This window comes from Meleagris gallopavo, chromosome 1 (assembly GCF_000146605.3).
Source record: "Meleagris gallopavo isolate NT-WF06-2002-E0010 breed Aviagen turkey brand Nicholas breeding stock chromosome 1, Turkey_5.1, whole genome shotgun sequence".
Taxonomy (NCBI): Eukaryota; Metazoa; Chordata; class Aves; order Galliformes; family Phasianidae; genus Meleagris; species Meleagris gallopavo.
Window position 1 is genome coordinate 132,408,325 of NC_015011.2, and position 25,845 is coordinate 132,434,169.

The window sequence follows — 25,845 nt, forward strand, 5'->3', positions numbered from 1 at the left end:
GGGAGGCTGTTGCCGGAGCTGCTGAGAGGAGGCGAGCGCGGAGAGGGCGGGTGAGAGCTGAGAGATGCGGGAAAAGCTGGGGGTTCGCCCGGGAGGGGCTCCGGGCTGTAAATCGGGGAGCTGGCGTTTGCTGTCGTCCGACAGCTTTTGCGCTTTCCAGATGAAAGCGCGATCGTGAATTGATCGGTACTTTTAATGCTGGAAAATTAAGCCTGTCACTAAAGAGGAATGGAGATTTTTAAATACAGGAGGGGGCTGAAGGTGGAAAAGATGCAGCATTCCAATACATCAAAAGATATCTTTTGCTGTTACTTCTGTACAGTTTTTATATTCTGACTAAATAGAGACTTCTGTAACAGACCACATGACCAAGCTCTTTTCTACTATTCCATGTACCAAGCTATTTCTTGTCTAAAGAGTTCTAACAGCGGCAACTCTGTGACTATAAGAATTCCGTATTCAGGAACTGATTTATAAGACTTGCATAGCTTTCGGCCACATCATTCACTTTTCATTGTAATCACAGGTTACAGCTGTTGCTCGTTGCTCCACAGGCATTTCAGTTGGCATGCAAGCTTAATTTCAGTTACATCTGAAATGCTCATTTAATAAATTCACCACAACAGCCTTTTCAGTAACGATCTGAGTTTTCTTCGTAGATTGATTCTGAAAAGCATCTTGCTAGGTTTGCTTTAGCAGACATATTATTGCATTCTCTCCAGCAGCCTTAATGAAATAGCGATCAAAAAACCAGTCGGGACTCCAACATGCCTTTCCATGTGGAGGGACTGGTGGCCATAGCTGTGTTTTACCTGGCTATCCTGGCAGTTGGGATATGGGCTGCTTGGAAAACCAAGAACACCGGCAGCGATGGAGATCGCAGCGAAGCTATTATCGTCGGCGGAAGAGACATTGGCTTGCTAGTTGGTGGATTTACAATGACCGGTACGTAAAAGGTCTTTTTTCCTCTTCTTTTTTATACCTAACCAGCATATAGCTTGTTAGTTTTCCATCAGAGTGAAAGAGAACTATAATCTGTACGCTAAGTAATACACAGTGGAGGATATGCCTATATTTTGTTTCCCAATTGCTGCTGAAATTGTTATGTGAACGAAGTGTAGCATCTAGATAAAAGCAACAAACTTTTTAAAATTGTACAGAAAGAATATATTCCATATCTTACTCGCTGCTTTCGTATTCATTTGTAGATCAGGCATGTTTGGAACAGAAATATAGGAGCTTTACAGACTAATAAGAAAACTAATTTTAAAATAACTGTTGCTTCAACTGTTGAAGCCTTCCAAATTCATGAGTTATTTTTTGCTAAGTCTGAGAAAAGCAAAATTTATATGTAAAAAAGATGTGAGGCAGCATCAGTTCAGAATTAGTCTCTCAAAGAGAACTGGCATAAATCTAAACTCTTAAGCCCACTGATTTCTGCAAACTTATTTCGTGAATCCTTTAACATCTTTTGTGGCATTTTGACAAAATAATACATTTCTGTGAAAATTAGCATCAGAAGGAAAAGCCTCAGTGAAGAATAAGCTCACTAATTTTCTAGCAGTGCTGTTTGACACTCAGAGCCAGTCGAACCTGATAAGTTGCATGGGTAAACAAAAGCTTTGCAGCAAGGTCCAAAATCTCAGCTCTTGAAGCTAACCTCTGGGATTGGAACAAAAGTACATTACAAGAAGAGTGAATTGGCCCATGATTTTTATTTAAGCAATATAATTTTATTTAAGCATGCTTTTATATATATATATATCCTAAGTTAAATTCCGGCAAAGCACTTTCAGTTCTTGAATTTAATTCATCAAGTTATGACTTTTGTTTTGTTTTTTCCTGTCTGGTTTCCCAAGATGTAATATAGAGGAGATGCAAAAAAATTTGGGCCAGGAATTTTGTGTTCTTCTCTATCCCCCTGCAGAATCATTTTGCTCATTGAAAGGTTGAATATTTAGATCATGAGTAAAGGATTCTTGTAAATGTCATTGAAGTTTGAATCCAGGTTTATGTTCTACTTTTACCACTTTACTATAACATACTGGAGCACATCAGATGATGGTGCATCAGTAGCCATGTCTCCATCAGCTACTGAAACTTTAGATATGACCAGATTCTACTCATGACAAGAGCTAGTTTGTCTGTTTTCTGCTAAATTAAATGTTTTCAAGGGCACTGATACCAGAATGTTTTGTGAAGATTCTGCCTGCCACAAAGCGTAATCATTAGATTGGAAAAGAGGAGATGAAATTATATTCTCCACAGAAGGGCTATGATGAACTGCTTTGCCTGTGGAAGAAGGCATAAATTTGGTCTCCTTAATCCAATTTGACAGTAATAATTTTCATAAAAGGTGAAGAAGAGATGAGACTTGAATTTGGGCTCCTCGTATTACAGGCAGTTTCTATAACCGCCAGAATTCACACCCACACACATTCACCCCATTTCATGCCACCTCTGAAGATGACGTACTGTATCAATTCTGTGGTAGAACATCAGACTGATCCTAAAGTCTTTGCTCAGATAGAACACCCACAGCTTTTATACCATCAGGGTTTACATGCTTTCCATGTATTTCCGCATGTATTTCCATAAATACGGCAGCTACAGTTTGAGACAGCAAGTAAATTCTGCTTTCACTTTGAGAGCACGGCACCTGGCATGAAGAGATAGGAACTGCGCGCACAATACTGCAGAACCAAGAACTAATTCAGTTTTTGTCTCAGTGACAAAAGTGAGTTGATTGGGATATGCCTTTTGTAAAAACATAACAAAACCATTGTTATGTGAGTGTAAGCTGATCAAAATCCACAATAACTTTTACAGAACAGTTTCACGGTTCTTTAAAAACTATAGATTAGATTTCACACATCACAACAACATCTGCAGAACTAGATGGCTGTTCAGACATGCTCTTAATATGTTACAACTTGAGTTGTCTAAGCAAAACTGGATTTTTAAAATATCCCCAGAAATGATATTATTTATATGTACGTGAAATACTTTGGGTTATGAGATAAAGCTCAATTCTGTTTTTCTTTCTTGAGACAAATTCTACTGTGTTCCATGTGTATTACCTACAAAAACGGCTGTGTTTTCTAGGGCTGCTTGGTGGGGAGGATGGCAGAACTTAGGTTGTAAATTTAAAATCAAGTTGAAAGTGTAAGCATCATGACTTCATAGGATAGATTCAAGATTTGTAAGTATTTAGTTGATTTTCTGAATTGTATCTAAAAGCTTTAAAGTACACCGTATGAATAATGGACATATTTGGATTGGTACTGTAATCCTGAGCAAACTGTTTTAGTAACTTGTTATTGGAATGCCTGAGCATGAAACCTATTGAAGGTCGAGTTTGTCTGCAATTATAAAAAAAGAGTGAAAATCTTGAATTCTCAATGGATTACAACAGTTCTCCTAACATAGTGCCGCAGTAGGCATGACTTCAATTCGTGTATTAAGTTTTCATGAGTATAGGTAAAATGTTGGATTAAATATAAATATTCCTTAATTTGTGGGGTGACAATTTTAAGAAGTGATATCTGTGACAGACTTGAGTCTATCCCGATTTTGGTGGTTGAGATTGGACCCCAAAGGAAATATTTGAAATTACATAATCAAAATGCTTGCAAGTGCAACTAAAAATATCATCATCTATTGACATCATTTTTCATTTTACTTGGATGAAGCTCTGTATTGTTTCACAAAAATAAAATAAATATTATTAGTATTATCAATATTATCAGTATTCTGTTATTTTTTTTTTTTGTAATCCCTGAGTCGGAAATTCCATTTTATAGAACATGATGACCTAATTCAATAATTTGTGTGCTTAGACAAGGGATCATTTACAAAGAAGTATCTGAAAATCTGTCTTATTAATATACATTGAGATATATAAAGATTTCTGAAATGTATTTTTATGTCCCTTGTATGAACTAGGAGCCAAATTGCGCTCCATATCTTAAGTATTTGTCTGATTATTTGTAGGGCACTTGCTTTAAATGGACATTTCTATTTGCAGCATTTTGGGGCCCTTCAGTTGGAAGGGAAAGAGAGGATTAGAATGGATTACCGCAAGTGTTTCTATAGATTATTAAATTTTATATTCCTTTTGTCTGATTTAGGGGGAAAAAAAAAAAGAATTTCACAAAAAAAAAATTAAACTAACTTTAAATTGTGGCTTAAAAAACTGAGGATCAGAAAATTAATATCTAAGGATGAAATCCCTTCCTACCATATCCCATTATTTTCTTTCAAATGTATTTACTGATGACAGGGTAGATCTTAACCCCCTGACAAAAGGCTGTGTAACACCTTTCTAAAGCTTGTCCCTTGCAGATGTTCTAGAGGAGTTGTGTACATACAAAAATTGGTCAGCAGCTGATTTTCAAACTCCCTATCAAGAAAACAAATAATGAAATTATAAAAGAGTGCTAAATCCTCCATTCTAGCTTATTCACCAATACCTGTCCATGGGGCATCATTCTCGTCCCTGGCCAGGGGAGGGCAATGGCCCCTACCACATCCTACAGAATAGAAATTGCCTGGTCACTTCCAGACAAAAATAAAGGAGCTAGGCACAGCATCCAAGTTCTCCTTGGAGAACAGAGACACCTTTAGTGTCAACACCAGGCAAATCAACGCCAGCCACCAAAGCCTTCTTGGTACCACAGCAGGAGTTCTACTAGACATCTGTCCTTGCCTATGGGATTCTTCCGACCTGGAAGTGGGTGTCATTCATTCAGAATTCATGCTTCTAATTTTTCCAAGGAAACAGACATATACAAATATATTTCTAAATATTTACTCAGTGACTTTTGCTACGGTATGCAGGTGATCATGACACATTCCATAAGTACATACTGCTTGAGAAACAACAAGGAACACATATCCCAGGTGCATGGGGACTCTAGTAAACAAAGTATCATATTTCCACCTGCTTCATGACATTCACATTCTTAAGAAGCAAAAAATCCCAAATGTCTGATGATTTTCTATATACACTCTGTATCCCTGACTCTTCCTGTCAAGAATCAGTGTTCACCCATCTTCTCCATGTTGTTCCATATGGTCATCACTCATCTCTGTAATGCACAGTAATTCTCAGTACTGAAATTCTCAGTACTGAAAAGTCAGGGAATATAGTGTCACTCCTTTTGTTGAAGACATTTTCTGCATGCACATACTGCGTACAAGTCCACTTCGATATTTCCAACAACAGAATGGTCCATTCCTGTCCTTCAAAATCCAGAATCAGGGACAATTGCAATACTCAAGTTTCCAGAGAGCTTTGATTCCAAAGCCATGGTGAAATTTAACATCAAGTTAAAAAATACCGTCTTGTTATAGGTAAGAGGTATCACGTGTAAGTGGAAGAGTAGTCAGCTAGATTTACACTGAAGTTCTTTAGGAATTGTATCTCCATTGCTTGTATACACCTCCACTTGTTTATTTAATACACAGAAGTCTGAATATTGTGTAAGGAAAATAACTTTCTTACAATTGTAAGTTTTTACACAGGAAGTTTGAACTATGCATGTTGTATAAGAAGGCAAAGGTTTTGTGGCAAATCAAATTGGCTTTGCAAAAATGTAATGACTTGCCTGCCATTCTTCAAACTACAGGCTCAGGTTCATAAAACTCACTCATTATACATCTGAGGAAATAAAAGACTTTTTTTGCATGGAATCTGCAAACGAAGAGATAAACTTCATTACATAATTCATAATCAATGATTTTTACAGATTCAATCACAAAAATATTCTGTGTTTGAGATTTTTTGGTCAGATACGCTCAAGGTCCAAAATTCTCAAGCGTAGAAACTTTTCTTTAAGACAGAGAATTCATTAAGGGTCTGAGTTCATTATATTGGAAATACCGGTAGTTTATACAATATATAGTATATATATAGAAATGATAAGAAATATTAATGATGTTACAATTCTCTTCTAGAATATATCTGCAGGGAGCACAAAAATACATAAGTCAGTTTTTAGAAGTTAAATCGCAGCACTAGACCATCACATACCTATATAGTGATTTCCCTATTAATGGGGCTGAGCCAATTGGCAGGGCAGAGCTGCCACCATGATGGTGTAGGGATTTGGCTGCAGGATGGGTTGAGCCAGACTGCACATGGCCTGCAGGCTGCAGGTTGGACATGCCTGCATTAAATTACTGTCTAATTTCAGTGCTCTGAGTTTTCTGAACTGAGATGACTTAATTATTATATGGTTATTCTTCCATGCCTCTCCTTTACCTCTTGCTCTCATTTGAACAAACAAAGAAAATGATCATGTTTCATGAGTTATTATGCTTCATTCTCTGTATAAAGGGGAACTCAGGCCCCACATTTTCACTGAGTGTGCAGAGTCATCTGGTTTCTCTTTCATATGCTTAAGTTGTGAATTTTTTTGGATTAGGACTACCTTCTATAAAAGGATGCTATGTCCGGTACTTGTATAGTACACATAATAAAAAACAGCAGTATTATAAGTGATGACAGTTTTGTTCTTCAGTGTGGAAGGGTTTTGTTTTCTGAGTGCATTAAAGGCTTTTCTACCTCTTCTTTTTCAGCCACATGGGTTGGAGGAGGTTACATCAACGGGACAGCAGAAGCTGTGTATGTACCAGGCTATGGTCTAGCTTGGGCTCAGGCACCTATCGGATATTCCCTTAGTCTGGTCTTAGGTAAGCAAGGAAATGAAGGTGATACTGATTTTGGAGTTCTGATGTCAAGGCCATCATCTGAAATGACATCACATGGGTTTGATGAAATGACACTGGGAAAAGCTGTTGCTTTTGTTGTTTTTTTCTTTTGGATGTGTGTTGTTTTTTTTTTAAACTGTATGTACTAGGTCTTATATATTCAGGATTTTGTTTTGTTTTGTTGTTTTTAAGAGATTATATAATCTGCAAATTATTACTGGGTTCTCTGATAGTGTCTAAATCTTGGACTTCAAATGCAGCAAATATCTCCACAGGTTAGGGAATTGCTTAAATTTTAGAAACCTCCACTGAGAGACTAATTTCTGAATTTCATGCATGAAGTCTGGAGAAGAGCTAGTTTGTTGCTGTAAAGTTGAACTAAACAACTTTTTATATGTAGAACGAAACTTAAAATCATTGTCAAAATGAAAATACTGAATCCTTCCAAGCACAGGGTAAAATACAGACAGTGATGTAATTCTTAGTGCTCTGTTCTCTAATTCCCAAAATTCAATGAGACCTTCTTACCTTTCTCTAAAATAACAGCAATAAAAAAATATCTTGTCATGTTTCAGCTGCATGGAGCAGCTCTCAACAGAAATATTGCCTTGTGAGCTATGATGAATGCTCTACGAAGCTGTCAAATACATGTTTTCAGGTTTTGAACAGATCATGGCCCTTAGGCAAGTGCTGGTGCAACTGCTTAGAAAGGGTATGTTTCCAGAAATGATCCTGTATTTTTCATCTTGTATTAATATGGGTGGTTTACTAGATTTTTGATACTACTTACCCTTGCAGTCTATTTTGAGCCTTTTTCTCCTGGTCCTCCCAGCTAGTCTGTACTATTTCTTTCCCTTTTGGTTGCTTTTCTAGGTCTTCTTGCTTTTATTTCTTCCTATACAACTCAGTTTCCCCTCAGAAACTATGGCTTATTCTGGTTCTCCTCTGTTCCCAGGTGGAACAATTCCACATTGTGTGTATTCCTCCCTGTTGTACGCAGGCAGCTCTAGTTCCAATAGTAAATCCCATCCCTGAGAGCAGCTCTGAATCCTGTAAGGAAAACATTAACAGTAGATCTGCCTAGGGATCAGCTGATGTCATTATCAGGTCATGAGGGTTATGATCGATTTGTGTCATTAAGTGGTCATTAGAATTATAGCCATAAGCATCTTCCAGGTTTGTAGCCGTTGTAGAATTGTCCCAGATCAATAGCCCACAAGAGGCTGAGTTAGTTACTCCCCTCATTTCCAGCTATTTACAAAGAAGTCCAGACTTCATCATCCTTGGACTGATACACATTGGCCTCTGAAGAGAAAAAGAAATTTTGTGCTGTGTGACCATACGTCTCTCTTCAGAACACAGCAAGAAAAGCGTTTCTGTATGCATGATATGTACATGCAGATTTGGGATGAGGTGTTGTTTGTAATTTAAAAATATATATAAATACAAGAACAGAATAACAAAAGAAATATTATTGCTTCAGGCTGTAAAGATTTAAGATTAATTTAACCTTCCCACTAATTCAATAATCTGCTGTGTTTTTTCTAATTTTTCATGTTCCAACAGTTAGAATATCTCCTATTGCCTTTGACGGATGTTTGAATAGCCTAATAGATTATGCTACCAGTGACTATTTTTTTTCTGTTTTAGTTGTATTTTGTAATGATGATGTAACAAATGGAATAGGTATAGGAATCATGAACAATGAAAAAACAGAAGAAAAGATTCTGGAGGGCCTTCTGCTTGTAAACTACCTATCTAAAGACAGCATAATATAAAGGGCATAAATTGTGATTGGTAAGCTAGAGCTTTCTGTTCGGGGAACTTAATAAATGGAAGAAATATAAGTGATATAAGGCAAGACAGAGATATGTGGAAAATCTTCTGTACAATACAACAAATAGATTCCCTATGGTGAAGAGCCTAAGGATCTCCAAATAGTATACAGTTGATTTTATTAGGGTCTCCCTGGTTTTCTAGTGTAGTGTAGCTTATGGATTGCATTTCAGCAGTGTTATTGTGAGAGAAGTCTTCTTTTCTGTAGACATTTGATGTCAACTATGCAGATTTCTGTAGAGTGTCTATTTTGGCTTTAGTGAGATTTAGCCCCTTTTTTTTCTTTTCCCCAGACAGAAAGAATTTGACAACTGTATATTAGAAATAAGTTAGAAATGTGAGGACTTTTCACAGTTATGTACATACTCAGTACATATGTGAGCCAGGCAGAGTGGAATTGCGATACATCAAATCTCCTGAATGAGCACAGAAATAAGTGTATGACAAATGTTCAGGGAACCTGACACCTGCAGAGCCCAGAAAGCATTTGACCTATCCTGCAGGTGTAGTAAGGTTGACTTAAGTGTGCGTTATAAATCTGATTTGTCCTGAAAGGATCAGTTTTGCTGAGTGCGCACTATACCATGTGTAAATCTATGTTTCTGATCCAGAATCCCAGACTGTTTTATTTCTAGTGTAGCTCTATGTGAAAAATAAGACGTATACTCATGCTGGGTTCTACTCTACGTATGAACAGACTTAGTTACAAAAGACATTCTCTTAGGCTGATCCAAACTGAGACAAAACTCTGACATCATCCATAGAGGAAGATCAAATAAACTGAACCAAAAAACTTAAAAATAATAAAAAAATCCGTTAATATACTATAGACATAAATGATGTGATTTTGCTTGTGTAATTCCATGGTTAGATGTAAAATTAGAGTTCCTAGCAAATATTTTGCTTGTATTTATTTCTTTAAAGAAACAAAACACAGTAATACTGATATTTTTACACCTTTATTTGACAATTCGTGTTTTACCCCTTAATGTCAGTGCATTACTCCACTACAGTTGGTGTCTTTTGCTACTTTTCTTTGTAGGTGGTCTGTTTTTTGCAAAACCTATGCGATCCAAAGGCTATGTGACAATGCTAGACCCTTTTCAGCAGCTTTATGGAAAAAGGATGGGAGGGCTCTTGTTTATTCCAGCTTTAATGGGAGAAATGTTTTGGGCTGCTGCCATCTTCTCTGCCTTAGGTAAGGAAATACCATTTTAAAAATTAACTAGAAATAGGTGTAAGGGATTAAGAAAATCAGAAATGCATAAAAAATGGCTTCAAATATTAGCTATTTTAGCCAAACAGCCCAGAGTGTGGCAGTTGTCTCAGACCTACGGTAAACTGTAGTTGTACACAATAATGGTACCTCACTGATTATTTTGGTAATGGAAAGACTTTTCTAGATGTTTAAAGAGAAATCCAGACTTCTTCCTTGAACTGTTACATTTGAAAATGTACCTTTAAGTGGTCTCTTGTCAAAACAGCGTGGAAAGATTGAGCAACAAATTTAATTTAACTGAGAGGGTGAGGTGAATGATTGCAAGTATCCCTTTTGCATCATGGCTGCCCCAGCTTCTCTTCTGCACCATTGAGATCACAGGGGACAGTCAGAATTTTGTGAAATATATGAAACATCATTGCCAATGCATCTGAACAAAATAATCCTTTACATAAAGAGGTTCTAAATAAACACAGCTTTCCATAGCACAAATAATAGAAGTAAAACAAGGTTCAGATAAATACATTTAAGTATTATTCAATTTGACATGGCTTTCCTCCTGACAAAATAAAAAAAATACCTAGGATTCAAGAAAGGATGCAGAGAATTAGTGGAACTATGACTCAATAGAAAATCACTCAACTACTCACCCAGTCCTGAAAAATAAGTCAGTTTCCAGGGTTTTTAATTATATTTCAGTTTTGAATTTAGCAATCCCTTGAAGAACTGAGAAAGTCCTTGAGCTGAAGCACCAGTAGTTGACTTTTACCAGCTAATCATACTCATAGTGCACATGCATGTGGTAATGCTTTCTAGCACAGCTATTTTAAACAGAAAATAAACTTTGAAGGTACTCTCCAACTGTGCTCTGATGAACTGCAAAGCAATGGGGAGCTTGTTTACCACAATTTCATCACAAAACCCTTAAAGGACTAAGAACAAACTACACGCTGAGGTGATAGGAGTTGAATAGCTTGAAGAACTCTCTGAGTATTTAAAATATAGTTTCTTTTTGATTGAGGACAAGCTAATATGTGATATTTCAAAGTGAATGGTGTGAATGCCTTTCTTGAAGCTTCATATAAACCACTGATGGCTAAAGACTATAAAGGTCACAGAGAGTTATAATTTTAACTGTTCTGTGAATAGACACACTTGTATTACAACCCCTGATTTGCACACCTATCTTCACCGATGCATTCTTCATTTGCTGATCTTCTCATGATTCCTTGCTTGGCAAGGCTGTAGAAGGGAAAGACAGGACTTCCAACTTCTGCAAGATTTTTGAGCCTATAATTCTGAAATACCAGAATGTTGAGGGCTCATTGTACAACAAAAAGCTATCTAGCAGCTCTCTGCAACTCTTACATACTACATGTTATTCTGGGTGGTACTGCCATATATTTTCCACCCATGTGTTCAAGAATATCCACCTGCTGTACTTGCAAGGACTAGAAGTTATTCTAAAATATTTCATCTAAATTGTCTAATTGGAAGGAGATGAATTTTAAAACAATGTGTTAAAATACTACAATCATTTGCAATAGCTAGTATATGTATGAGAAGTATATAAACACCTTGACAGCTGTTGGAGGCACAATACAGAGCACAAGCAATTTGGGATGTTCTAATAATTGCATCTAGAATGCTCTAATAATTGCATGGCTGATTAAGGGAGATGATGAAGAGAGTTGCTCTTCTGAGCCTAATACTTGCAAACACAGAAAAATTAATTAGTTAAGGATGTAAAAGCCAGAGGCAACCTTGACTGTAGTGTTCAGAAGATGATAGAGTTTAGAGACCTGAGAGGAAGGAACAAGGCAAAAAGCAGGACCACAGCAGCAGATTCCAGGAGAGTAGAGTTTGGTCTCTTCTGGGATCTGCTTGGAGGAGTCCCTTGGAAGATAACAGTGAGATTCAGGAGAACTGGTTGATATTCAGGGATCACCTCCTCCAAGCTTCAAAACAGTCCACTCTGACAACCATGAAAATAAAAGTGTCAGAAGGCTTGTATGGATGAAAAAGAAGCTGCTGTCTATACACATATATAAAAAGGAAGCATTCAAGAGGTAGAAGAAGGAAGGGGACCTGTAAGGAATATGGAGATGCTGTCTGAATATACTAGGATGGGGTCTGAACAGCCAAAGTCCACCTGGATTTGAATCTGGCCATAAAGAGCAACAAGAGTTGTCCTACAAGTACACAAACTAAAGTAATGTGTAGGCCAACCAAGCCTTTTGATGCTGGCTCCCATAATATGTACATAGACAAACTAAGTGGGCAGTGGGGAAGATGAAAACTTAGCAAGCTGCTGAGCACAGAGGGCTGTGACCAGAGTGTGGAGTCCAGCTGGTGGCCAGTCATCCACCAGAGTACCCTGGGAGTCAATACTGAGTCCTATGCTGTGTAACAACTACATTAATGACTTGGACAATGGGATCCAGTTCCTTCTCATCATTGTATGAGATACACTAACATAGTGTTGTTTTTCTGTTGTTGTTTTGTTTTGTTTTTTTTCCATAGGTGCCACGATAAGTGTGATCATTGACATTAATATCAATCTTTCAGTCATTATTTCTGCCCTGATTGCAACTCTGTACACTCTTGTGGGTGGGCTTTATTCTGTGGCCTACACTGACGTGGTTCAGTTGTTCTGCATCTTCCTTGGGCTGGTAAGTTTGGCTTTTTTCCACTTTCTTGAAAATTTTGCCTTGAGCTTCATGACAAATGACAAATGCAGAGACCTGTTGCCCAGCTGAAATTCTGGAACTGTGGCTTCTCTGAAAGTGAGGTGGAGGAATATCTCCACTCACAGATCAATGGCTTTAAAGGGTCTGCATTTGCATCTGTATACAGTCCATGCTTTGGCAATACTGCTGACAGGAGGCACAATTCTTGGCTTTTTTCCTACCAGTCTGATAAGGCACTCTTTTATTTTTCATTCTGAGTATGTCTCTAATTCAGAACAGGACTGGAGAAGATTGACTATCTGTCCACAAGGCTGTAGCAAAAGCACTGGAAGGAGGCATCAGATGCAGAGAGCAATCAATAAAGCAGTCCAGAAACACTGGAACTGGATCTGTACAGCCAGTATTCTCCAGTTTCTCCTTCCTATAGCTGTCACCTATGCAGCTTAGTTAACCTTTTGCTGTAAATCATCATCTGGGTTTTTCCTCCATTTCCCTCCACTAACTTTGGAGACTGGGGAGTCTCACAAGATGACCATGCTGTTTGAATATGGTGTTATGATTCACCCATCAGTTATCAATGATATGACAGTGGGTTGCCTTTCCCCTACTTACTGCTATTCCTTGAATCTACTCAGAAAAACATCAGTGCAGCAGGGGTCAGATCACAAGGGTGCAGTCAAAGAAGCTGCTTGTTTTTGCTTGCCAGTGCTAGTAATAGATTGTCACAGGTGTACAGAGATCTGAGACAGGCTGAAATAGAAGGGGTGGCTCAACGTGTTGGAGCTGAATGACACCTTGGGGACCTGAGTAGACTCTCTGCTTTCACCAGAGTTCTCATGCAGCCCTAGGGAAATTGCTTCTGCCAGAGCTTGCACAGATGGCTACTAACTAACCTTGTGTGAGTCCTCACTCCGTGGTGTCCTACTGTGAGGCCTGCAACCTTATTTGCAGAAGTGCTAAGCATTCCCATTTGTAACTGACTTCATGGGAATTGTGCTAAATACTCTGAAAAAGCAAATACAAGTTCCAGCTGGCCACCTCCAATGAGAAGTTATTCCAGAACAACTTCTCTCACACTTCTTTTCTTCATCTGCACAGTGGGGTAAATGCTGTCTCCTTCCCTAAGGTGCATGTTAGCATTTGTGAACCATTCAGTTTCCACAGATGGTGTGCATTACAGAAATTCCCCAAATAAAGTAAATCACTCAAGCACTACTACAGACCCTCATTTTATGAGAATAACAACACGATCCCATGATTAAAGTAGCTGTGAACAGGAAGGGGAGGACAAACAAAGGTGATATAGCGGTCTTTTAAATGGTTGAATCTGTAGTTTTAATAGTGTTCTTTTAATCCAGGTTGGGCTCCTTATGTAATTTCCCTTTTAAAATAAACAATATCGCTGACATGTAGAAAGAACTGTATTCATAACCTCAGGAGTCATGAGAAGCTTCAGATAGCACTTAAACAGGCATGCTATAGGTGAGGAATTTTAGAAGAGATAGGGCACTTTCACAGCAAGTGTCACAGCAGAAGATGTGACAGGTTTGGCGTCCCAGCTTCCCCTCCAGACTTTGGAGCAGTTTGTGTACCCACTGGCACAGAGTATTACTGCCCTCTACTCTTAATGTCTCTTCCTTATCAGAGACATGATACTTGTTCTAATCACTTCTGTTCCCTGTGCTGGCTCTTCATTTCAGACACAATCTCATCCTTATGTCTTCATAAACCCTATCACGGTCTAGGTAACCACATACTTCTCTGGTTTTCTCCTTCCAACCCCAGATAGTTTCATTCCTTCCCTCTTCTCCTCTACCCACAGTTGTAATTCTCAGCTGCAGTCTTTGTCTTTATTTTGCCCAGTCATTCTTTGCCTGATTCTGTACTCTGTCCCCGACTATTTGTCTCTTCATCTCAACTGTATTATTAGTTCTCCATTCTAAAATCTTTGCTGTCATATAGGAGTACTTTTTTTTTTTTGGTCTGGTTTCCAATCCCATGAGTTCCAGATCCTTCTAACACCTGTTCGTCACTGAACTTCTACTCACAGCATAAGGCCCCAAAGTCTGTTTCACTTCCACAAGCCACTGTTTTATTTTTGCTCCATTCAAAACAGTGAATTTCCTACTCCAATTATTAACAGCTCAGAGAGGACAATAGGAGAGAATTCAAGACTGTGTCCATGTTAGCAAGTTGTACAGTGCCAAGATAAAAATAAAAGATCATTATTTTATTGTTGATATAGTCCTGGCACTGTTTTGGCCCATGCCAGCTAGTACTTTCCCAGATAATTCCCAGGATCAGGTCAAGGCTGTTCTGTTTGACAGGAAGAGGAAGTCTAGATCATAGAATCATAGAATCACAAGGCTGGAAATGACCAGATCATCTAGACCAACCATCTTCTCATTACCACTGCTATCACAAGCTACTAAGCCATATCTCGCAGCTCCTCATCCAAACAATGGATGAGGATCCAGATGTATGGACATATCAGTGATCTGCAGAACCAGAGAAAATGTCTTGACTTGTTTTGTTTATTAATGTTGTGGTCATCTTTGAGATCACAAAGAGCTATATTGCTGTCAGGAGCTGGAATGGGTTACAAAAGCTAGTAATGTGTTTGCAATTTAGTCCCTGTTAAATCCTGGGCTGTATCTTGAAGGCTGCAGATGGACCTTTAGAAATTTTCCCTACTGAAAATCTCAGCTGAGTATGTGCAAACTACAGATCTTCGTAAGCTCATCACTTTGACATGTTTGAGATTTGAGATTCACAAAGAAGAATGAAAACTCCACGTCATTCTCTGCGAATTAAAAAAAAAAATTAAAATTAGAAGAGTATTAGCATCCTATCATTTTGGCACTGTTTGTCTTTCTTTCAAAATCTCTTGGAGATGACTGAAACATCTTGGTGATATTTTCCAGAAAAGCCTAAGCAAAAACTGAAAAGGGAAATTTTCTTCCCAGGTGCTTAAATTAGAAAATTTTAATATGCAAATGAGAAACTATTTGATAAACAACTTGATAAGCAACTTGCTGCAAAAAAAACAGCAAGAATTCATGTCTTCTTCACACATTGATACAGTAATTGTGCAACAAGGTAGAAGAAGATGTTTGAAGTTTCACCTCCTTGCATCCCTGTGCACTTAAACATGTTCATTTGGGCTATGGTAATCTGCATATTTTTGGCTATCACTAAAGGCTTCAGGGTGCTGTGCTTGCAGTTGTCTATTCCATAGATTATTAAGCCTGGTTTTCTTCTTAGTAGGAAGTGCCAAGGTCCTCATCACAGGTAGTTAATGAGTTGAAAAATGAACTGGATGACAAATATACAAAAAGAGATTTTTTGGCTCAGATCAAAATAGCCAAGAGCTCAGAGTAAAATTATTCTCGAGGTAGAAAAGTGCTGTAACACACTGGGTGTTGTAATACACTGGAGTATTCTGGAGCAAGAGAGATGCTCCAGCAGCATCCCTCTCTTGCCATGATACAGTTTTCATAGAATCACAGAATCATAGAATGGCTTAGGTTGGAAGAGAACTTAAAAATCATTGACTTCCAACCCCCTGTTGTGGGCAGGGCTGCCCCCCACTAGCTAAGCTGCCCAGGGGTGAAGCACCCACAGCTTCTCTGGGCAGCTGTGCCAGTGCCTCACAGCCCTCTTTTCCTATTAGAAGCACAAATTCTATGTTTTTTTTATTTTGAATGAAAATCCCAAGCTTTCAGATTTGATGCCTTGTGCCTGTATACTCACAAATCCTGTTGCTTTTACATGCAGGTTTATATGTAGATGTTTCTCTGCAATGTGGTCCAAGAAAGGATGTAAAGACTATGTGTGGAGTTTAGGGAAAATATAGTGAATATGTGCAAATATGCTTCTCCTGCTGATGATATGACTTCCACTGATAAATTTTGTCCTCACACTATCCAGAAAAAAGGTAAAATATCCAGTACTTGGGAGTTTGGAGGTGTCTGGCATATTTTCTAGCTATTCTGCAAGTCAGGTCGACATTTGATCTGCAGCATGGAAGAAGAGAAACAGACCACCACTTATAGGTTTATCATGCCTTCATTAGACCTGAACAAACTATTATTCTTTGGTTACAGTGGATCAGCGTACCCTTTGCATTGTCCAATCCTGCAGTGACAGACATTGGTTTCACAGCTGTGCATGAGGTGCACCAAGCGCCTTGGCTCGGAACTATTGGCTCACTTAACATTTACACCTGGCTGGACAATTTCCTTTTGCTGGTAAGTGATGGCTTATATTAAGGACTGAAGCACCTTAGCACTGGGTTATTGTAACAGCTAGAAAAAGCAGGGTCTAGTTAAGAGTTTCCAGTAACATGAAAACTTCTATCTTCTTCATTCCTGTTAAATATGTAGATCACTCTGAAAGTAATGCATCCTATTTATTTCTATGGAAACTACAACACTTGCAAAGAGCACAATGATACTATTTGATAGAACAAATTCTCAGCTAGAAAACACTCTTTTTCAACACAGTCACCACTATCAGCTATGCATTTTCACCAGCTGTGAACAAGAAGCCTGCATACTGCATTCTGCACCAGTAGAACTGACTCACTGTCACTGTCATCACTGCTGAAACACACCACTCACTGCATCACTGCTCATATCCATGGTTTGTTCTCTGTAAATGCAAGTGTCAATGAATGTCAGTGGGTGTCATTTTTTCCTTTTTCCTTTTCTTCCATTTTTTCCTTGTATTTCTGAACATTTGAATGATTTCAGAGAAGTATCAGTAGAATACTGTAGCACAGCTGTCAATATCAGCATTGTCAGGAAGACTGTTTAAATATTGTCAGACCAAAAGATTTGCCTTATGCTAAAATTAATTAAAAGTGTGTGGCTAACACTTAAGTGATGTCACTCTTGGCGAAGAAAGGCAATAAATACATTATACAAATGATTAAATATGCCTTAGGTGTAGGTGATGTAGAAAGAGCTTTGCAGAGATGGATGGATGAATTCATCTGTGCCAGAATGAACTGAGGGTTTTCATTATTTAATACTCATTTATTACACATGGGATTGGGGGTTATTAAGTGCTTTCCATTAGAAGGTCTAGCAACACATGCTAATATTTTCCATTCTCAGTGTCCCTGAGCAACTTTATAACGTTTTTATTATCATATTCTAGTTTGGGATTTCTTTCTGTCTTTTTTTTTTTTTCCTAAATAACCTCAGCCAAAATCCTTAGAATATTCTGACAATACAGCTAATAAAATGCAACATTTTATCCAGCATAGGTTGCTTAGAGATTCTTATAGAGTCAAAATATGACACTAGCACACGTGGCTGAATTCTGTGCCATAAGGCTGAAGGTTTCATTTCTGCTGATAACCAAAGGAAAGCTCTGATGTTGCCAAATTGTGACACATTTCCTTTTCATCCTGTTTTTTTCGTTACATTTCAAGAAATTTACACGTGCTTGGAAAGCTTTGTTAAAATAAGCTTATTAAGGCTGTAAAGGGAAGCACTCATAAATAGTATGCCAAAATCTGAGTTGCTTGTGAAGCATTCATTTGGTCCCTTGTGTGCACGTAGCATATATGAAACACCTGTACACACATGCTTAGGAATAAACACCTCATGCCTCATTTATCATGTTAAACTGGACTGTGAACTTTTAGTGAGCAGTTTGCTTTGTTTTCTTTCCGCAGTGCTTAGTCATAGGCACTTATTTACTTAGTGGAGCCTACTCAAATCCTGCTCTGAAGAGAAGATTTTAGCATGTTTTTTCAGACTTTGATAATAGTCTTTTATGTTATATTTTGTGGGTGTAATTTTAAGTCTCATCTTCACTGTTACATCCACAAAACAAGGGAAGGGTTGTCACCATAAAAAAAAGAATCAAAACAAAACAAACAAACAAAAAAAAACCCACATTCTTTTACTACTTCATCCATAACTTATATTGGTATCATAATTGGTTAAGATAATGGGAGGAACATTTTACATATTCTCATGTTGAATACATACAGAACTTGTTGCTTGTTTAGACAGTTATATGCATTCATAGAAGATCTTGCTTTCCAATTCTAATTAATGTAATTCTAGGGGGGAAAGGATGCTGGAGGTCAAATTCTGCATATGAGATATGTCAGTAATATTTTTATAACTTCTTGTAAGGCTTTATCAAATATTTACGGAGCTCACAATGCTTTAGGATTACAGAAACTATGTAGCATTGTTTCTAACTGTACAGAGAATAAGTTCGCTAAAAGAGTGGGATTTAAGTGGGCTTACAAAGATCTAACATTACTTGTGAGAATGGAGATTACAGCTGTTACTAACTGATAAGCCATAAATGAAAGAGCAGCAATGCGGCATTCAAGTGATGCTTTCATGTGTTCTCTACATGATGATAGCAAAGAAATCTGGTGTCAGCTCCAGTAATGGAACACTGCTTATTGTGTTTGCAGACATTTGGAGGTATCCCATGGCAAGCATATTTCCAGCGAGTTCTTTCCTCATCTTCTGCCACATATGCTCAAGTTTTGTCATTTCTGGCTGCTTTTGGCTGCATTGTGATGGCTATTCCTGCAGTACTCATCGGTGCAATTGGAGCATCCACAGGTAAATTATTAAAAAAATGAGTAATATAGTAAGTGTGTGAAAATCTCACATTACACAGGTGACATCATTAATCAACCCATGACTTCATCAACAGGAGACTGCACTGAAAAATACTTTTAGAGTATGTTTTTCCCAAGGGAGGTTGCTCCACTGTGGTGGTTCAACAACAAAGGACAGCTAAGCTCCACTACACTGCTCTCTCACTCCTGACCCTCAAATAACAGGAGCAGAAAATAAAAGAGAAAAGAGTATATAGTTTGAGACAAGGGCGGAGAGATCACCCACCAGCTACCACCACAGGCAGAATGAACTCAGTGTTGGGAGATTAATATGATTTATTGCTTATTGATAGTAGACTAGAGCACTGAGAACTAAAAGCAAGCCAAAATCACCTACTAATGTTACTAATGTTAATGAGTGACTAATAATGTTACTCACAACACACTTGTGTCTATATTTCAGCCTGGAACCAGACTGAATATGGTTTTCCTGACCCCATTGCTAATAAAGAAGCGGATATGATTTTACCAATTGTGCTCCAGTATCTTTGCCCAGTCTACATCTCATTCTTTGGCCTCGGTGCTGTATCTGCTGCTGTCATGTCATCAGCTGACTCTTCAATTTTATCAGCAAGTTCTATGTTTGCTCGGAACATTTACCAGCTCTCATTTCGACAAAATGTGAGATTGTATTTCCATTTTTACTTTTAGAGAAAATTTTAGGCAAGAGACCTTTACACAGTAAAGCATAGACTGCCATTTCTTAGTGAAACATTTACTCCATGTTCCTGCCTATGACTAGAAAAAGTACAGCATTTCTTTGCTAACAGTGTATTGAATAAACTGAAGGTTTAAAATGTTCATGGTTGTGACTGATGAAACAGTTGAAAAAGATCATGGAAGGCACATTTCAAGTGTGTCCATGGCATTGCAGTTTATTCTAAATAGCTCCTAATTATTGTTGCAACCATAAGTTTTACTTAAATCCTTACTGAGGCATCTTTCTGACTTACTGGTTTATTAGGAAATCACGTGGCACTCAAGAAAGGTGCAGAGTGGGCTTGTGGTCATAGTTTTTCTTAGGAAATGGAGAAGAAAAAAAATTGGACAGTGAAAGTTTTTTCTGGTTGATCTATATTGTGTTTATTTTCAAAAGTTATTTCTACAACTGTTGCTTTTTCTCTGACTCTATCAAATTTTTCCATGTGCACAAAGGTTAATGACTTTTTGAATGGAAACCATAGCCCTTGTTTTTTTCTCCTATGCTTGAGATAGAGTTATTAGCTTGTGAATATTGCTGAATGTCATGCATAATTCCCTTTTACAGTGTCATGCCTTATACAGACTGTGTTCATAAATGAAAGCGTACACATACTACCATAACACTGCACCTTTTTTTGCAGGCCTCAGACAGGGAAATCGTATGGGTCATGAGAATCACTGTTTTTCTCTTTGGAGCATCAGCGACAGCAATGGCACTGCTGGCATCATCAGTGTACGGCCTGTGGTACCTCAGCTCTGATCTTGTTTATATCATCATATTCCCTCAGCTCTTGTGTGTGCTGTTTATTAAAGGAACCAACACCTATGGTGCCATTGCAGGATACTTATTTGGCCTTGTTCTCAGAATAACTGGAGGAGAACCATACCTTTACCTTCAGCCCTTGATCTACTATCCTGGCTGCTATCCTGATGAAAATAATATCTACGTCCAGCGATTCCCATTTAAAACACTTGCAATGCTTACCTCCTTCTTTACTAACATTATAGTCTCCTACTTAGCCAAATACTTATTTGAAAGTGGGACTTTGCCACCAAAGCTGGATTTCCTTGATGCTGTGGTTGCGAGGTACAGTAGAGAACATATGGACAAAGCAACGCTTGTAAAGAGTGACAATATTGTATTAAACGAACTCGCACCTGTGAATCCGCGACACAGTCTAACTTTGAGCTCAACTTTCACAAACAAGGAAGCCTTTAATTATGTTGATTCAAGTCCAGATCTGTCCAACACTGAAGATAATTAAAAAGCGTGGCACCCACAGACGAAGCAATGCAAAACACAGTATTCTACGAAGAATAGCAAGAGGCATTTTATGGAAAGAAAAGCAAAACTTAGGAATGAAATGCCACTGCACAATCTCTAATTGATTCTACAAGCAGGAGTATCCATGGACAGAACTCTTTCCTGTTATTATCTAACATGTTGGATTAGATCAGAGTGTTTACCGAAGGATGCACTTAGATCCCATCCTTTTCACCCACAACTATAAACTATGTAACTAAAAAATATATATTTACGATTGAAAATATAAGTAGCGGAAAAGTGCAACAGCTATTTAGGTAGGACATCGTATGAAGAGATTATAATACAGTCAGTCTGAAGTACTACCAGCCAACATTTTATTGGCATTAAGTGAAAGTATATTGTCACAGCTGTAAGTGATTTATTTCTAAAGAACTAAATGCCTTCCCTAAGTTTTTGTTCTGGAATTTTTTTCCTCATAAAAGTTTTTGAAGAATACAAATCTAGTATGTTATTATTATTTGCATAAGACAGCAAAATGTGCAAATAGTAATAAATTCTTTATAGATGTGCTGAACATCTTATACTCTTAAAAGAAGTTAAAATGAAATCAGCAGTTAAAGTGATGGTATGCCTAATGCAAGATGACCCTTAAGCAAAGTATGTTACCGTAGATTTTCTTCTTTCCTGTGTTTAGTGGCTGTCACCAATAGAGGAGGATAAAAATTTTAAAGCAATAATTGGAGTTGAGAAACTCAACTTGTGAAAAAAAAAAAAAAAAAGACTGAACTTTTATAAAGTAAAAACACTTTGCAGTGTTGTGGAAGGAAGCTTTATTTTGATTTATCACAAAAAATGAACACTAAGCAAAGCAGTCTGACAACAGGCAACCATAACAATGGAGGAAATATTAAAAAATCAGAGACTCAAGAAGGCTGCTTGAAAAAAAACAGATGGGGAAAATACCCAGATTTCACTTACTAACAAAATATATTCTCAAAGACAACAAAAAGTCTTTTGGCTTGGACTTACTGAGATTACTCTGGAAAAAAAAATAGATTTTCCATGGAAAATCACATTTTCTAAAAAATTTGATTTCCCATGAGAAAAGAGGCTTGGTGAAGAGCATTCCATGCCTGTATTTACCTCCAGAAGCAGCAGCAGCTTGGAGGAAACCTGAAAAGAAAGTTGAACCCACAAGTGTACCAAAATGCATAGCAGTGTCTTCAGCTAAGTGCTGGACTCCTTCGTTGACAGCCACTCTCATGGGCCAGCATGGTGCCTGTGGGGCACCAGCACTATCCAGGCATGAGTGAGACCATTCATAAATGATAATGCTGGCTAGAAGCAAAGCAGGGAAGATTAAGCCTCTTGTAACTATGGCCTGGCCAGCAGAGAGCATTCAATTTGGTTTCATTTTGCCCACAGCCAAGATGATTATGTCTGTCTTCGTTGGTACGTGCCTTTCACAGAGGGAGATCTAATAGCTAGATTTCTATGCTACTAAGAGTTATGCTCCAGTAATTCTTTTTAATATCTACACGTCACAGAACATTCAGCTGAAATCCAGATACTCTCCTGTTGCTGATCACTGGTGAAAATTACTCTTTTACATTTACAGCAGGAGGAGCTATACTGGAGGATGTGAAGTGTAAGAGTAGGTTTTGCTGCTAAAGGAAGAAGCCATCAACATGTACATTCAGTGTTAACATAAACTTTCACAAGGTTGAATTCTTAGATATGTTTTTGCTCCTTTTGTGGAGTTTTAATGGCATATATATATACTATATGTAGATAAAATTAATTTTAGAGATGTTATTTTTTTTCTCCATACACTGCATTAGAAATAATACTAATCTGAGTTCCAGATATGCACTGTGGTCTGCAGTACTGCTGCATGAGCAGGCATTGAGTGTGCACTGGGTGGAGGGAATCAAAATCAGGATCAGCCCCAAATCTGCTAAGAGTCAATACAGCAAAGAAAAGAAGAGAAAGTTCTGTGGGGTGAGGGAACAATCTGCTGATGAACTAACTTCAGAGGGCTGAGGACCTTACAAATTGGACACAAGCCCACTGTAATCTTTCCTTGAACCATGGAAAAAAGAGGTGGAAAGTGATCATATGGAAGAGAGAGGGGAGAATGGAGCCACTGCTGAATTATTGTCCATGTCTGTCCCAAATCCACTAGCCTGAATCTGTTTCTATGAGAAAATACCAGGCCACAGTTTTACCCACTTCCACAACCAGTGCTTTACACTGCAGTTTCAAATTAAGTTAGGGGATCCAAATTTTTTTTTACCAAGTAAATCTTCCTAAAATTTTTCTTACTTATGTCTTGGCTAAGAGTTGAGAGAATTTCACTATGAGAAGCTGCATATTGGCCAGCAGCATTTCTACATTGCATATTTCAGAATTTCAGGTAGTGGAGGAAGGAAATAGGCAAAAAGATTCAGCTGGGCTCTTTTAAAGTATTTTGATTCCCTTGTATCCCCTCATTGCCATAAAAACATAAAGGCCTTTAAAATGCTCAGAGAAAAGTTAAATGAAAAATCAAAATATGTTACCCCAAAAACTTCAACCCAGATGCTTTCAGTATTACCAGGATGTTTTATACTGTTTATCTTATTGAATATTTTTGTGATTTGCGATTTTCCTGTTTTGCTGGAACTGCTTTTTATGGCAGGAAATTGTTCCAACAGTTTTCCATTCCTCTCTGAGAAAATGTGGAGGTTATTGCACTGTTTCAAGTAGCACACCATGGAAGCTTTATCATGCAAAGGGGAGAAGAAACATGGAAGACTGTTCATAGTGTGACATTAGCTCTGCTTTCTACTTGTAAAGTCTCTGCATTTCTTTGTGTGAACCCAGCAACAGCTTCAGTAGCTGCAGTGGTGAGCTTTGCTGTGGATTGGATGATTCTGAAAGCCAAACTAAGACAATCCTATACAATGTCCATTTACTGGTTTTCTTGCCTTAGTTCAACTGCCCTGCCATTGGATTTATACAGAGCGGATCGTATAACCAAAGCCATACGTATGATTGACAGCTGCAGAGAAAAAAAGATAACAAAATGCAACCAAGTTGTTTCCGAAAGATAAATGCTAACAATATGATTCTGCAAGTAAGCTCTATTTTCATGTGAATCATCAAACGTTCCTTCTCCACTTTTGCAATTTGTAGGTAGTGGTAGTGTGCATTAAATTGGATCTACAATCAGTGAAGCAAAGAACTCATCTTCAAACACAGAGGTTATTGTTTCTGAGCCAATGATTTCTGAATAAAATATTTATATCACGTTCATGCATTTCACTTTCTGATTCTTAACATTTGTGAATAACACTTATTCAACATGGTTTTTTACCTCCTTTGCATGAGATATATTCATAAAATCAAGGTTAACACATAGCTGATACATCAAAAGAATTACAATTTCATCTATATTTGTCTATATAGGATGGTATATGTATTATAAATAACACATGCTTTTGTGAACCTGAACTGAATGTAAACATTAAGTGGATCAAATAAAGTAAAAGTCAGATTTAGTCTTTTATTTTCATAGTGCAATAATTTAGTATTTCAAATATAAGTATCATAGGGGAAAAAAAACTGTTACTCATTTTTCCTTCTGCCCTTCAAGCATATTTGATCAAGTACCATGTGCAATTAGACAGTACGTTATTGTAAGTCTGCTATTAATCAGAGCAGTATTTGTGGCTGTTGTTTAAAAAAAAAGTATATTTTTGTCTGTGTCAGAAATGATATATTAAAACTACTAACAAAACAGATAGGAAGCATAATATGGATATATGTATGTTTTAACTTCGTTTGTATTGTCTCCAATAGTGCCCATGCAATTCAGGAAAATACTGTCTAGTTTTGGGTCTGTTTTGTCCATCTATTAAAAATAAAGATGTTTATTTTATTATCACTGAGCATCGTATATGGTTTTGTGTCACAGAGACAGAAATGAGATGACCCTCACATGGGGGATCATTGGGGCTGCAGGGAGGCATCCCTGTAGCCCTTCCCCAAAGTCTGGTCCTCATGTTGGAAATAGAGCTCTTATTTCAGTCATCTCCACCTTACCCTCACAGCCACAAAGTAGAGCAGAGAACCTGGAGCCCAGGAGAAATCCATAAATGGGGCTGGAGTCCAACAGCACTCCCTCCCATAGACCTCTTGGGAGAGATCTTTGACTCACAGGTATTATTCTGGAGTATGTGAGGATGGGTCCTGAATAGGAGCTGTGGCTTGGGCTACAGGGTTGGTGATGAGCACAGGAAGCAGGAATTCCTGATAAAGGAGCAGGAATGCATGTGCTTAGAACTGCACTGTGTTTCACCATTCGTGGGTGTAGACTAGAGCAAGGGCTTAGCAAAGAGCCCTTTGTAGAGGAACATAAAGTCATCCTAGGCATTGAATTTGTTATGAATGCTGTTATTTAGAAATCAAAATTTTGGCTGACCGAAAATGAAAGTTCTTTAGCTTTAATCCTACTAACAGCTTAATTTAATATCCAAATACACAAATGGACGTCTATTGTAAATGTTACTATAACAACACATGCCAAAGATGCAGTGTATTTATCCCCTAGCTGTGTTATAAAAATAGATAGGCAATGCTATCCACTCCTGAATGAGCAAAGGAGGCAGAGGCACTCACTCATGAAGCAAAGCACAGCATGGGATTTTCAGTAACACAGCTCAGAGATTCCTTTGAGAATGAAGAGCTCCGGTCTCCCTTGCAACTCTTGGCT

At 37.9% G+C, this 25,845-nt stretch overlaps 1 protein-coding gene across 1 annotated transcript; it reads left to right on the forward strand.

Moving 5' to 3' along the window:
* The first annotated feature begins 352 nt into the window (after nt 1-352).
* On the forward strand, nt 353-25,017 carry SLC5A7 (solute carrier family 5 member 7). The gene is made up of 8 exons (XM_031557660.1): nt 353-945; nt 6,583-6,696; nt 9,593-9,748; nt 12,293-12,441; nt 16,566-16,709; nt 18,908-19,061; nt 19,524-19,741; nt 20,464-25,017. Exons 1-8 carry the CDS (start codon nt 768-770, stop codon nt 21,085-21,087), a joined length of 1,737 nt encoding a protein of 578 aa, XP_031413520.1. The 5' UTR covers nt 353-767; the 3' UTR covers nt 21,088-25,017.
* Nucleotides 25,018-25,845: the final 828 nt, after the last annotated feature.